We start from the raw sequence: 16,295 nt of genomic DNA on the forward strand, positions 1-16,295 counted from the left end.
ACTATAAATATTAATATAATATAATATAATGTGTTTAACTATAAATATTAATATAATATAATATAATATAATATTTTAAATATTAAATATTAATATAATGTGTTTAAATCCATTATACTCAAAATTTAATATTAATAAATGTTTCTTTCGTTTGATTTAAGGGCAAATGAATTAGGAATATTTTTATAGAAAATTAATAAAGTTAAGGGTATTTTGGTAAAACGAACCGTTAGATTTTGACTCCCCGCAAGATGAGTTTTGAGAAATAGGTTTTCTTGACTTCTTCACAAAGAGTAATTTCTTGCTCTTGCACGGAGTAACTCTTCAAAGGAGTTGTTCATCCAAACACATCCAAACGACTTCTAACTCCCCACAAGAGTCAGAAGTAGCTAAGGAGTCCTATCCAAATGCCTACTTAGTCTCTTCTCTTCCCTCTTCGTCACTCCACTTTTGGAGAGAACAAAATTTGACACTTTTTCCCCTTTTTTCACTCCACTTTTCTTCTCTTCTCTCCCCATTTAACAATCAAACAAGAGAAAGGAAGAGAAAATAGCATTTTTTCTCTTCTCTTTCCTTCTATTCTCTCAATTCAAATAGATTGAAAAGCTCAAACGCAAGAACCAGACTACAAGTAGTGAGGGTGGGTTTCGACTGGACAATCTCCATAACCATTGTCGTCTCTGGTTGTCGGCAAGCATCCAAGTAATATTTTCTTCCTCTCTCTCTCTCAAAGCAAAATTCTTTATTTTTTTTCACCATGCGAGCTCCATGACCACCATTTTCTTCGATCGGCGAGTATTCATGATTTCAGGTTGATACTTCATCTCCCTCTCTCTCTCTCTCTCTTAAAGTAAAATCCTATTTTTTTCTTTTAAAAACCCAGTGATTTCAACCACAAACCCAAAAAAGAAAATTGATTAGGTTTTTTTTACAGATTCATAGAAGAGGATGGTAGAGATCGAATCTAATTTTTATAGGATTTTTATCAGATCAAACATTATCCGATATTCAATATATTTTTCAAATTTAAGTATTGGTTAGTGATATCCGATTGGATTCGAATTCGAATTCGGATATCAGTAAATTTTTTCGGATTCGAATTCGGATATAACACTGTCCCTTCACAGCCCTACATGAGCCTGAACGACACGGGACGCCAAACCGAGATTTGAAACCACGAGTGAGCCCAAGCTCCTCTTAAACCCTACTCCCTGTTTCACCGTAACGACGATATTCCCGCTACGGCAACTGTTACTCTGTGAGGGTGTGCTCGAAAAACAGCTAGTTTGGTAGGCGTGTTGTTTCGAGACTCTCACTCCCCTCCTCTCACCAAAAATCATAGGTACTCTCTCTTCTTCCTCTTGTATTCCACAAGCAATAGTGCTCGTTTTGCTCAATTTCTGCAGTTTTCCTTGCTTTTTGATTGTTCTACAACGTAATTGTTAGGGAAAGATCACTTTTTTTTTTCTAAACATAATCACTAGCCATGCTTGCTGGCATCTTTGTTATAGAATGATCAATCCTTCTCCAATGGAGGAAACTACTTCAAGTTCTGAAGATGACTCTTTCAAAGGTGTTGTCGATACCCATCAAGGTAAATCAATGTCTTTTGGCCTCTGTAGTAGAAAAAAGTGTTTTTTTTTTCAAAAAGAAATAAATAAATTATTTTGGGTTCCCAACAAGATTGCATTTTTTTTTGTGTTTAAATACAATTACAGTACAAGCAGATGATATCGAAGTTGAAGGACAAGAAAGCTTGAAAAATGGTAAGTCAATTTCTTTGACAACTTCTGATCTAATATTGACTTATTTTATAGTTCATTTGGTCTCTGAAGTAGAAAAATATGTTTTTTTTTTTTTTTTTGGTTTTGTTTAATTATATTTACAGTAGAAGCAGATGATATTGAAGTTGAGGGACAAGAAAGCTCGAAAAATGTTACAAAGACATCTTACACAACAAAGCTAAGAGAACTCTTGCGAAATTTATATTCAGAGGAGATTAAGATTTATTCGGAAGCTTCAAAGGAGTTTATTAGGCTGCTAAGAGGCGATTCAGGAGGTGAAATGCTCTATGAATATGTGGAGGCATCGCCTCTGTGCTCTGAACTCATTGAAGCATGGAAATTTCGAAAGGAGAAACCAGGATTGGCACATGTTTTATCCTTAATTTCAGCAATTTTAGACCACCCAAATGGGAAATATAAAGCAGACGATTTACAGAGAATTACTATAAGTCGGAGGCTCGACAAGTTATCACGTTCAATTATTGAAACCAAGTTAGAAGAAGTTTACACAGAACTGAATAGTAAAGAAGCAAAACGTCAAAATGCGGCCTTGTCATTGATGGCTGCGATTGTTAGACGTGGTGTAGGTTTGGCTTCTGAGGTTGCCAAGACTTTTGATTTCAAGCGTCCCGTGTTTAATAAGTTAGCAGAATATCAAATGAAAAAGGTTGCAAAGAAGGGAAAGTATAGAACAAGATCTGCATTCATTGAGTTTGCAATGTCATTTTTAGAAATCGGGAATCCGAGATTGTTGAGGTGGATTCTACAGCAGAAGGACATGTACTCTGGTGTCCTTCGTGGGCTTGGGAGCGATGATGATGAGACTGTTGTTTATGTTCTATCTACATTGCAGGATAAAGTTCTCACCCCGGATTCATTGGTGCCTCCGGGTCTTCGAAGTGTTCTCTTTGGTAGTGTTACTCTTGATCAATTAATTAGTATTTCTGGGAATCTGGTAGGTGGCCCTCCTGCCAAGATCGCACATGAGGTTCTAGTTATGGTTTGTACCGATCCTCGTAATGGGTTGATGCCGGATCCAAAGGCTCATAATCCATTGAAGGGTAATCGAAAGCGATTATTGGACCTCATGAAGAAACTAAGGGCAACAGAGGTTGGCTATCACAGGGACTTACTTTTGGCTATTGTTAAGGGAATGCCTTATTTTGGTTCAGCGTACATGGATGAGTTCCCTTATGTTCTCGAACCTCGTTCATCTTCAACATGGTTAGTCTTTTTATAAAAAATAATATCTTCCCATAAAAAAAAATATTTATCTTCCCTTATGGGCTTTTAGACCTGTTGCTCAGTTGGTTTGACACATTGCAAACCAATTTTGAGGTCGTGAGTTCAAGTCCAACTCACCCATAAAAAAAATTCATGTGGTCTGTAATTTATATTTTCTTCATGTTGCAGGTTTGCTGCTGTTTCCTTAGCGACGGACTTGGTCTCCTCAGCAAGATCGAGTTCTCCTTTTGGTTCCATTTCCTCTCCACCTTCTTTCGACAGTTCAGAGGTAAAGTGTTTATTGAAATGCATTATTCCTCGTGCATTTAGTCGGATAGTAATCAATCGAGGATTACTTCACTCTGATATTCTTGTGAGGCATGGTTCAGTAATGCTTCTTCTTGAGGCATTAAAGTCATTGGACAGCTTAATCGGTGCTATTAATTGTGATTCACGTTCCAACGATCCAGTGGTGCAAAAGTGGGTCTCTCTCAAGCAAGAAATTCAGGACGAAGCCAGAGCTGTTCTACCTGATCCTCAAGTTCTATTGAAGTTACTTTCTTCCTTGAGTGCCAATGACTTAAAAAGTAGCAAGATAAGCTTGAAAAGAGCAAGGGAGTCAGAAAAGCTGCCTGACACCCATGGTACTGATAGTGTGAAGAAATTGAAATCTCATTTTGTGAACGAGGATATCAAACTTATTATAAGTGGGATAGGTACCGAGTCTGATGATGACATGTCTAAGGAGAGGAAGGAAGGTACAAGTACATCTATCATAGATGAGTTCTATAGTGAAAAGGATTCTGTGAAGGCTATGGCTGGAAATGAAGTAAAAGATGCAGAGATATATTTTCACTCCATGTTGCTTGATGCTCTTGCCTTTTATCTTGTAAGCTCTGCTCTTTAAAACTTGGTTGGTTGATTTAGTGTCAATATCATAATTCCTACTATATTGAATCAGGCCAAATTTCATTTGAAACCATGTTGGAACAATGGCCTCATATTATTTGACATTGTAACATGTAGATTTATTGGATTGGTTAGTTATTAGCATTCAGCCTGAGTCCTTTCCTTATTCTATACACAAACCACCTTTGGAGTGACTAATTGCATGATAAATCATCAATGCCTTACCCCAAAAAATTCGGGGAAATAACTACATTTCAAATAATCAATCAAACTGTACCAAGGTTCCAATTTGGTAAGTTGGTAAAGTTTGTGTGTAAATACAACAGGATTGGACCGAGAGCTGCATTCAGACTCTTATACCAATAAAAAATAACCTGGTATTGATATGAGATATAGAAGATCAAGCTTTCAAAAGATGCCATTTTACAAGTCTAGAGTATCTCAGTATAAGAAAATAAACTTATATTTTATCTTTTGTATCAACTGCAACTGTCTGTTACGTTGCCCTCCCATACATGCAATATATTCTCTTTCAGTAGAAACAAAACTATATAGCCTAGCCCATATTGAAAATCCTGATAATGAACCAACTTGAATCATATGAGAACAACTTACCATGAATGACTCTTGTATTTTATATTCTATTATTCATTTGTAATGCCTAAAAGATGTTCTAATTAATAATTACTGATATTTAATACCTATCTATCTTGCATTTAAATAATCAAATTGCCCACTGTATTGTTGTTCGCTTTGTATTTTAGGTCTTGTGAGCCTCTTGTTGGTTTTGTTATTTATTTATCCTGCAAAATTTATTCAACAAAGCAATATTGTTGTTTACTGAAAAATGGAATATGGGTTGGTTGAAAATTTATGCAAATTATGAGAGATTTATGATCTCATGTCCAACCATTGTTTTTTCCTCTTGCAGCGATCATTACCTACCGCATTGGAGGGATCATTTGATTTTTTCAAAATTCTCCCCAGTAATCCTTTCACCTTATCAACTAGAGAGCAAAAATCCCTACTGTCTCTGTTAATAGAATACATTGGATGGTCTTCTGGGAGCAAGGCTTCCTCCCTCAGACCCCCTGAAGCTATGTACAAGCATTTGCTGCCTTTGATTAATCTGTTCATGCATTCAACAGTCAAAGACATACATGATCAATCATACGTCCTGGCACAGGCAGCTATGTTAAGTACTGGTGCCTTTGACAGAAACAAACTGGAAATTGATGCCTGGCTTTCATTTCTACCTGGTTACAGAAGAGATAAATTTTCTTTGAAAAGTCAAGGCATAGAAATATTCCGTGACTTGTCTTCTGTCACTATATCATTCTTATGTGATGCTGTTTCTACGGTGGGGAATAACTTATACAAGTTTCTGGAACAGTTAAGGGGTCTCATCTCCAACTTAAAATGCGTTGAAGGTAATTGAAATATTCCATGACTTGTATGCATTTTGGATGCACATAGTAGTTTTACATTCCATATTATATTTTGATCTGTATCATTTTTCCTGCAGAAGCTTCTCCTGATTTCGGCCCTCTTATCATCTGTATACTAAATAAGTGCCTAAGGTTGTTGGAGTCCGACTCAAGAACCTTCAAACTACATGAGAAATCGATGATTTCAACTTATGTCTGCAACTCATTAAGTTATATCATACAAACTCAGGTACATTTGTCCTGTTTTACATTTTTAATGCTATATTTTATGATACACAACATGATTTGTGAATTTGATTTTGACAGGTAGGAGGAGAATTATTATCTGCGGTGATTGATTCAATCTTAACTGAAAAGTTTGGCGATTGTTCTTTGGTTGATGATGATTCAGGGAATTTTCTATCTGAGTGGAGGCCTTTAAAGAATCTATTACTTTTTTCACGAAGTGTTTCTAATCAACAGGCGGCGTGTATTAGCTCGTATTCCATTGCTCCCAAAATTTCAAGCCCAAGTAGTCATTCTTTTGCCAAGACACTTGGTAAAATTAAAAAGATAAAAAAAAGTGTGAATGGTGATGCTTTAGTTGGAGTCGCTTCGTCTTTTTGCTCCTCAATAATTTGCACGGCGCCTGATGAGATATTAGACAATTTTCCTTCAGCTATTATTGTTTCCCAGTACCTTCTTGGAGAACATCTTTCATTCCTATCGTCTATTTTTTTCTATGAACGGAGTTTTCTGGCTAGTGTTGCCTTTCGATGGCCCGATATTTTTTTTTCTGGGCTAGAAATGGTTGAGGATTGCAGAGAGGAGAACGCTCATGTCCTGATGAGAACTGATATCTCTTCCACTGAAGAATTGATTTCTAGTATGGACTTTAATTCAATAGAATCTAATTCTGTTGCATTCAGTTTCTTTTTGAAGCATGCACCTTTCCATGTACTAGTTCCTGCAATTATAGGAATTCGAAGTTCTAATTTGTTGGGTTCCACCAAAATACTAGACTTTCTTCGGACCAAGCTATGTTACGGTTCAACTGATGACTCCATTGCTTCCTTGCGCTATTTACTGTTCTGGGTCTACCAGACACAGTCCATTTGTAGAGATAAACCGCCAGTTGAACTGGAACAGCTCTCTGAAACTTGCCTTGAGCTCATAAAGTATATGTTGGCACAACTTTTGGTTGTGAAATCGGATTTTGATAGTTCAAAAATCATTGAGGCTCCTGTTGTGACACCACATATTCAAGAAGTAATTGAAACTGTTCTTCATCATCCTGTAGTGACCACATCCCTATCCCATCCTTTGCTCTGTACAAATGAAAGTTTAGGAGACAGTTTAGAAATTTTTTCCATTTCATCAAAATGGGGGGTTCATCAAATGGAGAACAATAGTTTGGGTTTATTAACAACAGTTGCTGACTACTTGTTAGCTCTAGGTAATGGTAAGAGTTTTATATCTGAAGTCGAGGATGTTGTCTATAAACGACTTGTGAAGGATTTCAAGAATTTGGTTCAGCGGTTTCTTTTTGTATTGAGGGACAAATTTGATATGTGCATTGAGAATAAAGAGTCGATGCCTCTCCTCCAAACTTATTACATATTTCATCCATTGATTCGTTTTATATCCCCTTTTGTGTTATTTGAACTTGTGCATTGGATGCTTTGTAAAGTTGAGTTGAATGAGTCACTAAGTACAGAATCTTTCATGGTTTCTGCTTTCTCTATTGGGTGCCATATTGCTGAAAGTGCTTTTGATTTACTATCGAGTAATTCACACCAGCGAAACACGAATGCAGTAAACTCCTGTTTGTTTTGGGAAGGAGAGGGGGAGAGGTTCGATATTTCCCTCCTTGAGAAAATTTATCATAAGGTACTTGGATTTGCAACCATTTTCAAACTACAATGTGCAGATTTATGCTTGGTGAAAGCTTTGAATATTGTGTATAAGCAGAAATTTGTGCAACCTCAAACAGTTCTTCTTCCATCAATTATGGAAATGTCAAGGGTAATAATGAGCAGTCCTACCAAAATGCTTGCTCACTGCATCCACGGAACAAATGCCACAAAAGCGAAGTTAATGTTTTTACTTACGGAAATAAGCCCTTTGCACTTGACCCTATTTGGGCAAATATTTTTATGCATTATGAGCAAAGATTTGTCTTTGAAGGGCAATGTCATTGAAGAGAACCGTCACCATGATCTTTCTGATGAGGAGTTTATGATGCTCTTGCCCGTTGCATTATCATACTTGAAATTGAACTTCATGAAATTTGGTATGCGGGACCTCAAGCATATCGAAACTATCCCGTCATTTTATTCAAGAATTCTCTTGGATGTCTTCTTAAATTGGAAGAGATGGGTCTCTGGAAACATATTCAAGGAAGAATATGGTGAATCATTACTGTCATCTACTCAAGAACTATTTAATTTTTTCAGTGGGAGTCTACTTGGAAAAGCGATTCAGATGTTGCAGTACTACTTTGCTTTAAATGAGGATTCCACGAGGATGAAGGAACGGATGAAGCTCTTTGACTCTATTAATCTATGTTCGGGTGTACAAGAAGATCTGTTTGATTGTGACGTTAGCGAGATCGATGTTTGTTCGCTTGAGCATTCTTTAAACTTCACAAATAGAGTCATTGCAAAGATATCCCTTTCTAGGATCCTGTTGTTTCCAAAGGAAAATTTGATTGAGGGTCTTCTAACAGAAACAAATGGAGATTCGAAGGAGATTAATGCAGGAATGGGGTCTAATATAGAGGAGTTTTCACTGAGGTTCATTAACATCTTGGTTAGCACTCTTCATAAGGTTGTCAAAAGATTCCCGTTAGTGACTGATAATTCTAAAAACTTGAAGAGCACTGAGTGTTCACAGTTGTTCAGATATTTGGAAGCCTTCATTTTGAGAAACATTGTTGAGTTGTGTATGAAATTGCAGCATTATCTCATCAAATTGCCTTCTCTTCCCTTCTTAGAACAATTTATGAGATCATCTCTTGTTCATAGGTTTGAGGATCCTCATACACTGAAAGTGCTCCGTAATGTTATTATTTCACTATCTGAAGGGAAGTTTGATTTGGGTGTAGTTTTTGATTTGTTACTGGCACACTCTCAATTCATCCCCACTATTATGTGGAGTGATACAATCTCTAATTCTTCTGGTTTTTCACATGCTGGGACATTGTCAAGGCCTATATCTGGCATTTTGAAATCTAATGCTCTCCTTTGTACTAATCAAGATTCAGCAGATCTTGAAGTATCTGTTTTTTATAGGAGAAAGTTGGAAGTTATTAAGTTACTCAGAGTACTTTATCATCTCAAGACATGTCAGAATAAAATTGTTGAAGGAGAAGATGCCACCACAAACTCCAGAGAACTGCTTTCTTTGCTCTTATCTTGTTATGGTTCAACAATGAGTGAAATTGACGTGGAGATGCTCAATCTCCTTCATGAGATTGTGTCCACTAAAGGATCTGACTGTGTAAGCTTTTCTGAAATGGATTACCTTTGGGGAAGTTCTGCTTCAAAACTAAGAAAAGAAAAGACGCTTGAGAAAGTTCTTTCGTCCAATAACATAACCGATTGTGAAACAACTGAAGAATGCCGCAGAAGGCAATTCAGAGAGAACGTTTCCCTTGATTCCAAATTTTGTGTGGCGACAATATTACATTTTCCTAATGATAAGGTTGCATGTAATGGAGATACGTCCTTGAAGAAACTTCAACATGATAATTTCATTGATATGTTTGAGGTATTTTTGCTTTCTCGTTGCTATTGTCTGTTACTCCGTTTTTGTTTTTGAAAAACTATGATATTTGACTGATTATATGTCTTGCTAGTTTTATTTTTGGTATAATTCTCAAGTTTCAAGTTTCTGCCTTATGTTGTGGCAGAAGCCATCTGGAAGCATTGAAAAGATACAAATGTACGACCCTGCTTTTATCTTGGATTTCTCAAAGCATGGTCTGGCAATGGGCTACTTTGAACCCTTGGAATTTGCTGGGTTAGGCCTGCTTGCAATTGCATTTATGAGCATATCTTCACCAGATGAAGGGATGCGGAAATTGGGTTATGAGGTCCTTGGAGTATACAAGAATGTGTTGGAGGTAGGGGCTTTCCTTCATTATAATCAGTGTTGATGGTGCATGTATATTGTATGGATTATTTGCCTGTTTGATATATTTATTTGTGCTATTCTTTTGATTTTTCCCCCATCAGTTAGGTCTCTTTTTGATCTGGTATATTGGTTGAGTTTTTTTGGAAATATCTGACATTCAATTATAATGATCTATTACTAGCTTTGTGGTGGGTTACATGCTATTATCATCTCCTCAACCTAGTCCGAGTGCTGGCTTTCAAATATTATTCCGAATAAGTTGAATCTGCAAGATAGTTGTTGTGAAAGATATTTTTCACAATTTCAAAGCTTTGATAGTCTTAATCCAAAACTAGAAGATGTTGTTTTTCCATCTCTTTTTTATTTCTTTTTCTTCATAACTCAGTACCATGGCACTTGTGAGTCTAAGAGTTCTCTTATTTTCTGCTTATTTATATTTTTCGTAGAATGGTTCATGGTTTCATGCTGTTGATAATTACTTTTGATAAGTTGCTACATGTTATTTCTGTCTGAATTTGTTTGTTACTCGACCACTTCATTACAGAATTGTCGAAACAGGAAGGATGGGTTGCGGCTTCGACTGCTTCTAACATATTTGCAAAATGGGATAGCAGAGCCATGGCAGAGAATTCCATCCATTACAGCTATTTTTGCTGCTGAAGCATCTTTTATATTGTTAGATCCTTCTCATGATCATTACCGTACTATAAGTAAACTATTGATGCGCTCTTCAAGTATGAGTTTGAAGGTATTTGGTTCAGATAAATTTCCACTTTCATTTCCTATTCTGTGTCTTCGTTTGTTCACCCACTTGCTACATTTAGATGTTGTGGTTGTGTTTTACATCCTTCCCTCTATCAGCTCCGCTTATACATCCGTTTGCCTCTTTGTGCAGTCTATACCATTGTTTCATTCTATGTTTGGGAGTATCTCAGTTAATTTCAAGACTGACAGGCTATGGATACTTCGCTTAATATACGCAGGGCTGAGTTTGGAAGATGATGCTCAAATATTTATGAGGAAATCTGTTCTTGAGATCTTACTGAGCTTTTATGTTTCTTCTCTCTCAGATTATGAGTCAAAATTACTGATTCTTCAGGTAAATTTGAGCTCACAATGATGACGTTTTTTATTTTTATTTTTGAATTTACACAAATTTATGGTTCATGAAGGCATGCTGGATGGGGTCACCAAGAGCATATATGAAAACACTTGAACCAATTTTAGACATGACCTTAGATAGATTAATGGAGGAATATGATTCATTCAACCAACCGCACATTTGGGGATAAGGCTTTGATCATGATAATGACGGTGTTGGTGGGCCCACATAGGGGTGTCAATGGGCTCGTTTGAGTATCAATGTGCCCATAATAGGAACCTGTGGCGTACACGGTTTTGGTAGTTTTCAGTTCCAATACTGTGATAGGTAAGACGTGAATCCGGTATTATTAGGTCTGATTCTGGCCAGCTATCACTACCTACTTGTTTTATTGAAAATATTAATTAAAGTAAACCTAAAATAAAAGGATAAAAGATTTTTATAGAGGAACTTAATATCCGTAGCACTATATATTCATCATTCCAGGCCCTATCGGTTTGGTTCCAATTTTGTTCGGATATCTAACTACCCAAAATGAGACCCTATTATCATCAAGAAGAATCTGGTTCCTAATGGTCCGCATTCGATATTGAAATGGTAGTCAGTTCAGGTTCCAATTAGTTTTTCGGATAATTCGCTCGGACTTTTCTAAAAAGTCAGTTTTGAAAAAATCACATCTGTTTTGAAAAATAATTACGAACTTCACAAATTAATGGAAAAAGTTTGAAATTGAACAATATAATGGTTTTGCTGACTTTTTGCCCTTTTTTTTCTGAATTTTTCTCTTGCCGAATTATTCCCAGACCCCGACTTTATCACTATGATATAGATTTTTTAGCCTAGATGGAGTAGGACAATCGGATTGTATGTAGAGTTTTCCAACGTGGAATGACCATCCTCACTACAAACCAATCCATTCTTAACATCCCCAACCCAATCAAAAGTTGACTAGAGGTAATAAATATGTCCCATATTTTTAAACCTCTACTTCTGTTCAAATTGTGGTCAGTAATGGTAGGATGAGATGTCTTTTTAATGATGATTGCCATGGTGTGGTGGGGACAACTTACTATATGGGTTGATTCCAACACAATCTTCATGTGGCCTCACCAATGGGAGTAATAATATCCTAATTCTTTATTTGCATGTGTTTATACATTGAAGAAACACATCTCTACTTCAGCTACCCAACTCTTATTCTGTAGCCAAACATTCTTCTCATTCTTTCCGTTATGGATAACTACAGCAACATAACAGAAATTGTGGCTTTGGAATCCTTCCGAGTCATTAATTTAACCACTCCTCATCTCAAAGCTTATGTATATTTTGAGATGAAATGATAATGATATCTTAATTTTTGTTCAATAATAGTGAGCATGTGCATATATTTCATGTTTAGGAGTTTATTGTACAAGTCTTTTTATGCTTTTGATCTTTGATTATTTGGCTCAATTTTATTAGTTTGATATTGCTGCAACATGTTTTTTAACGTGCTAGCTTTGAGTGGCTAACTAAAGATGTTTGCTTAAATCCAATTGCAGATAGTGAAGAAGTCAGTTAAATTGCCTATGCTAGCTCGTTATCTAGTTGAGCATTGTGGTCTAATTCCCTGGTTATCTGGCGTTCTCTCTTTCTGTTATGAGAGTCTATATGGTGATGACCAAAATCCTTTTGTGACACACATGAAGATAGTTTTAGAGGTAGTAGTCATGACTCATATCTATTTATTTTATGGCTATCATGCTCACAAACCTTTTCATAACCTTGACTTTATATTTAATGATACATGATAGGTTTTTGTAATATCACTCAACCAAGAAATTGGCTCAACCACTTTGTCATTGTTTCATGTGGTTTCTTATGCTTCCTTACAAATTACTTAGTTTTCAGTCTACATTGGAAAAAAAAAATTGCATTTTTTTTCAGACTACTGATTTTTATCTGTTTTGGACACATCACTAATGGTTGTTGTTTCCTCTTTCCACTAACTTTTGATCTGTATGTTTGAACCTAGGTCGTCAATGATGTTATTTCATTGCGAAAAATTACAGATTGGCTGCAAAAGTGCGCCCTTGAGCAGCTATCAGAACTTTCATCTCATGTGCACAAACTTTTTGTGGATGGCTTGAAGACGATGAAGCAAAATGTTTCATTGGTTACTTCTATTTTACAAATATTGGTATCAACATTGAGGATTTCCCAAAAAAGAAAGTTATACCAACCACATTTTACTTTATCACATGATGGATTATTTCACCTATATCAAGCCCTTGATGATGAGTCCTGTAACAAGGGATCCAAACTTAGTGCTGAGCTTGGACTGAGAGCCGTACTCATGAGCCCACCACCTACAATCATGAAGAATATGGTCGGTCTTTCTCTCTTTCTCTCTCTCTCTCTCTCTGTTTGTTGCATGTAGAATTACTATAGTTGTTACTCTTTTAATGGGTTTTATATTTAGTTCTTTGAGATACAAAATGTCACTTTAGGTACCTAAATAATGGACAAATATTGCTGAAGTTGAGATTGAACATTGAAATTCCTTCTGCGCATGCATTTCTTGTGGCCTGCTTACTGAAATTGTTATGTAACTATTAAGTCCCACAATAAAATGGTTCGAGTAGAAAATCATCTCATTTTGTTCTTATGGTCTCCTCAACCACTCATCAGCATGAACAAATAGTTGCATGGGTGAGGCCAATTCATTACCTTACACAGATGGTTCTCACAGTTAAATTATATGACATAGCCTTTGTAGGGAAATTCTGAAACAAGGAATGAAGTAATCACTTTGTTTGGCATCATTTTGTCATGTTTTCTTTATTTATAAATTTCTTTTCTTTTCAGTTATGCTTCTGGCATTTAAAACTATTCTGAATGTGGTGTGCTTTGAGTGATATTTATTTCATAGAGTTTAAAACATGACTAAATATGTAGAAAAGGTTAAAAATGTTGCAAGTGATTTTATTTCATGTTCTCGATGTTTATAATTTTTTTTCCTTTCAGGTAACTGCTGGTATTTAAAACTTCTGAATGCCATGCTTTCAATGAACTTTTATTTCATGGGAGTCTGATTTTGATTTTTTTTTACACAGGATAAGGCAAAACTTTTAAGATTTGTCATGCGGGGGATTTCTACTGCAACAATTTCAAAACTTTCGGGTGAGCAACAATATGAAGACTCGACAATTTCAAAGCTTTTACGTTGGGTGATAGCTTCGGCAATTCTTTCAAAGATATCTGGGAAAGCTCATAAAATAGAAGCAATATTTACCCCAGAAAGATCAAACACAAATACTCTACAGTTGTTATTGGAACACATCAAGAATGGACACACTGATGAAGAACAAAATGATTGTGATGAAGACAAGGAAAGTGATTGTAGTAATGATGTGTCATTAGCTGCTTCTATTTTGTACCTCCAACAACTTCTTGGAGTGGACTGCAAAGTGCTTCCTTCAGTCGTTGCTGCACTTTGTATATTACTACTTCCTGATGCTTCTAATAATGCAGGTAAATTTTTGACTCATTGGTTGATTTGTCCAAGGTCTCTGATATAAGAAGGATCAAATTTAAAAGTTCCTTAATTTCTTTAGATTTTTTCCATTGATCAGCATTTTCTGTAAGATCTAGTTGTAAATGTTCTCACCTGGCTATTTGTATATAGAATAATACTGAAGTGACCTCAAGATTGGACCTCACATCGCACACCCTGACGAGAAAGTGTATGCATCTATGGTTTCTATCCACTTTCACGTCAAGATGTGCAATATGAGGTCCAATCTTGAGGCCACTCCAGCACGACTCTAATACATATCATGACTGAAGTTCTTTTAAGGTAGGAAACAATAACGTAATTCTTGTTGTGCATTGAAATCTGAAGTTATGGTAGCTTTTCTTTTGCTGAGAAGATATCCACCTTGTTATGATAACTGTACATATGGGAATCCATCAATATTACTTGGTTGGAAATTCTTTGTAAATAAAGAAAACATGACACCGAGAAAAATCTGTAATATTTCATTGAATGCACTGCATTTAGTGGGCATTGATATTAGGTTTATGGTATTTCCATTAGCTGATAAGCTGCAAGAAATTCATTATCCTTATATGTAATAGTAATAATAAATGCCATGTTGAGGCATTAATATTAGGCACTGAGATCAGACTTTTAGGCATTTATGGAATACTTTTATTTCCCTCAATCATCACGTTACGGTTGCAACAAAAACTAGAAGTGAAAGAAAGGTACCTTAGCATTTTGTACGCTTTGCAAAATTGAAGTGCCTGCCTTTTTATTTTATTTTATATATTTACATTGAATCAGGAACAATTTCTTTGGTTGGGGATCAAAGCAGTTTTGTGACATCACTGTGTTCGAGGATACGTTGCCCTGCAGAAGTTAATCCTGCTTGGAGATGGTAAATATATTCTGTTTCTTTTTTATTTTTGTTCTACATTTGTAAGAGGAGGAATTGAATGATCCTCTACACATATGTGTATCTAAGGGGTGAGACCTATGCCACCGGATTCGCTAATATAGTAGCGAACCACGAACTGGTAAAAACCAAACCAGTTGGAGGTTCGGCTCATAATTGCTTTGTGAAAAACAGTGAACCTAGTGAGTCCCCCCACCCCGCTCTTATTTTGGTGAATTTTAGAGATGCCCCCATGATTTGGTCAATATTAGAGATAACCCTTCTTTTAGAAATCCTAAGATTTGGTCAATATTAAAGATACCCTTTCGTCTTTAAATTTTGATAAAAGGAAAATGCTGAACTGACTTCCTTCGACACTGCACTGACATGGCAGTGGCAGAGAACCAGAGATTTTTGTCTTGTATCTCGAGGAAAAAAAGTCTGGTTCTCTGCCCACTGCCACATCAGCACTGTGTTGAGCGCAGTGACCAATGAAGTCAGTTTAGAATGACTCTTGATAATATGCTCCCTTGACCTGAGTTTTCTTCTATGAGATTAACATAAATGACTTACATATCTACCATGAACTACCTCTACTAACCGCGTTCAAGAGTGGCAAACCAACGAACCAGGTAACATAGGTTGAGACCATCAATTGGACAGATTTGGTCGAGGGTTGACCTGATCTGTTTATCCAATTGATTAGATGCGAGCGATTCTTTGGATGGTCACACAATGCTGTAAATTGCATGGAAAATTTTGGGTACTTCTGTTTTAAGAGAATTCCTGGTCAGAAAGGTGCATTTACTGCTGCTTGTTTGTTAAAGAGTCCTCCTATGCTTATGCATTTAGTAGATTATTATTAGTCTTATCAACCTGAACAAACCTTTCATTAAACTATGAACTGCTCTGATTGTATTAAATCTTTGAGCAGGTCATATTATCAGCCATGGAAGGATCTTTCTTTAGAATTAACAGAGACACAGAAGATGGATGAACGTCATGCTTGCCAGAGTCTACTAGTTATATTTTCAAATTCTTTTGGTGGGAAATCACTCTCTGTTCTATCACATCTAGACTTGGAGGATATAAAATACAATTGAATTGCTATAATGTTGTATTTTTGGAGGTGGGGGGGATAAACGTCCACTCAGCTGCCACAGTTTTGTAGTATGACAAATGTCTCGTCTACTTGTATCACAGATTTTTTTTTTTTCTTTTCTTTTCACTCTCTAATTTTATTATATTTCCTCTTTAATCCATTTTATTATTTTTTATTTTTTACCCTGTTAAC

General features: G+C 36.1%; 1 protein-coding gene across 3 annotated transcripts; it reads left to right on the forward strand.

Annotated features, from left to right (window-relative positions):
• Positions 1-566: 566 nt before the first annotated feature.
• EMB2788 (ribosome 60S biogenesis amino-terminal protein) lies at positions 567-16,263 on the forward strand. Of its 3 annotated transcripts, XM_086420370.1 has the most exons (17): positions 567-702; positions 1,128-1,342; positions 1,512-1,594; positions 1,719-1,766; positions 1,883-3,008; positions 3,198-3,897; positions 4,849-5,347; positions 5,443-5,594; positions 5,672-9,115; positions 9,258-9,470; positions 10,026-10,229; positions 10,377-10,580; positions 12,125-12,283; positions 12,598-12,951; positions 13,679-14,096; positions 14,911-15,004; positions 15,936-16,263. In XM_086420370.1, the coding sequence occupies exons 3-17, from the start codon at positions 1,513-1,515 to the stop codon at positions 16,102-16,104; spliced, it is 7,866 nt and encodes a 2,621-aa protein (XP_086276496.1). In that variant the 5' UTR covers positions 567-702; positions 1,128-1,342; position 1,512; the 3' UTR covers positions 16,105-16,263. The 3 variants fall into 3 exon arrangements, with proteins under 3 accessions (XP_086276496.1, XP_086276497.1, XP_086276498.1); XM_086420371.1 differs by lacking the exon at positions 567-702 and having other exon boundaries at positions 1,111-1,342; positions 9,261-9,470; XM_086420372.1 differs by lacking the exon at positions 567-702 and having other exon boundaries at positions 1,114-1,342; positions 1,889-3,008.
• Positions 16,264-16,295: the final 32 nt, after the last annotated feature.

This window comes from Akebia trifoliata, chromosome 13, assembly GCF_017979445.1.
Source record: "Akebia trifoliata isolate Shusen 1 chromosome 13, ASM1797944v1, whole genome shotgun sequence".
NCBI lineage: Eukaryota > Viridiplantae > Streptophyta > Magnoliopsida > Ranunculales > Lardizabalaceae > Akebia > Akebia trifoliata.

Coding starts and splice junctions, on each gene's coding strand:
- EMB2788 (XM_086420370.1), top strand. CDS start 1,513: ATGATCAATCCTTCTCCAATGGAGGAAACTACTTCAAGTTCTGAAGAT. Junction 1,595..1,718: donor TGTTGTCGATACCCATCAAG/GTAAATCAATGT, acceptor ATACAATTACAG/TACAAGCAGATGATATCGAA. Junction 3,898..4,848: donor ATGCTCTTGCCTTTTATCTT/GTAAGCTCTGCT, acceptor TTCCTCTTGCAG/CGATCATTACCTACCGCATT.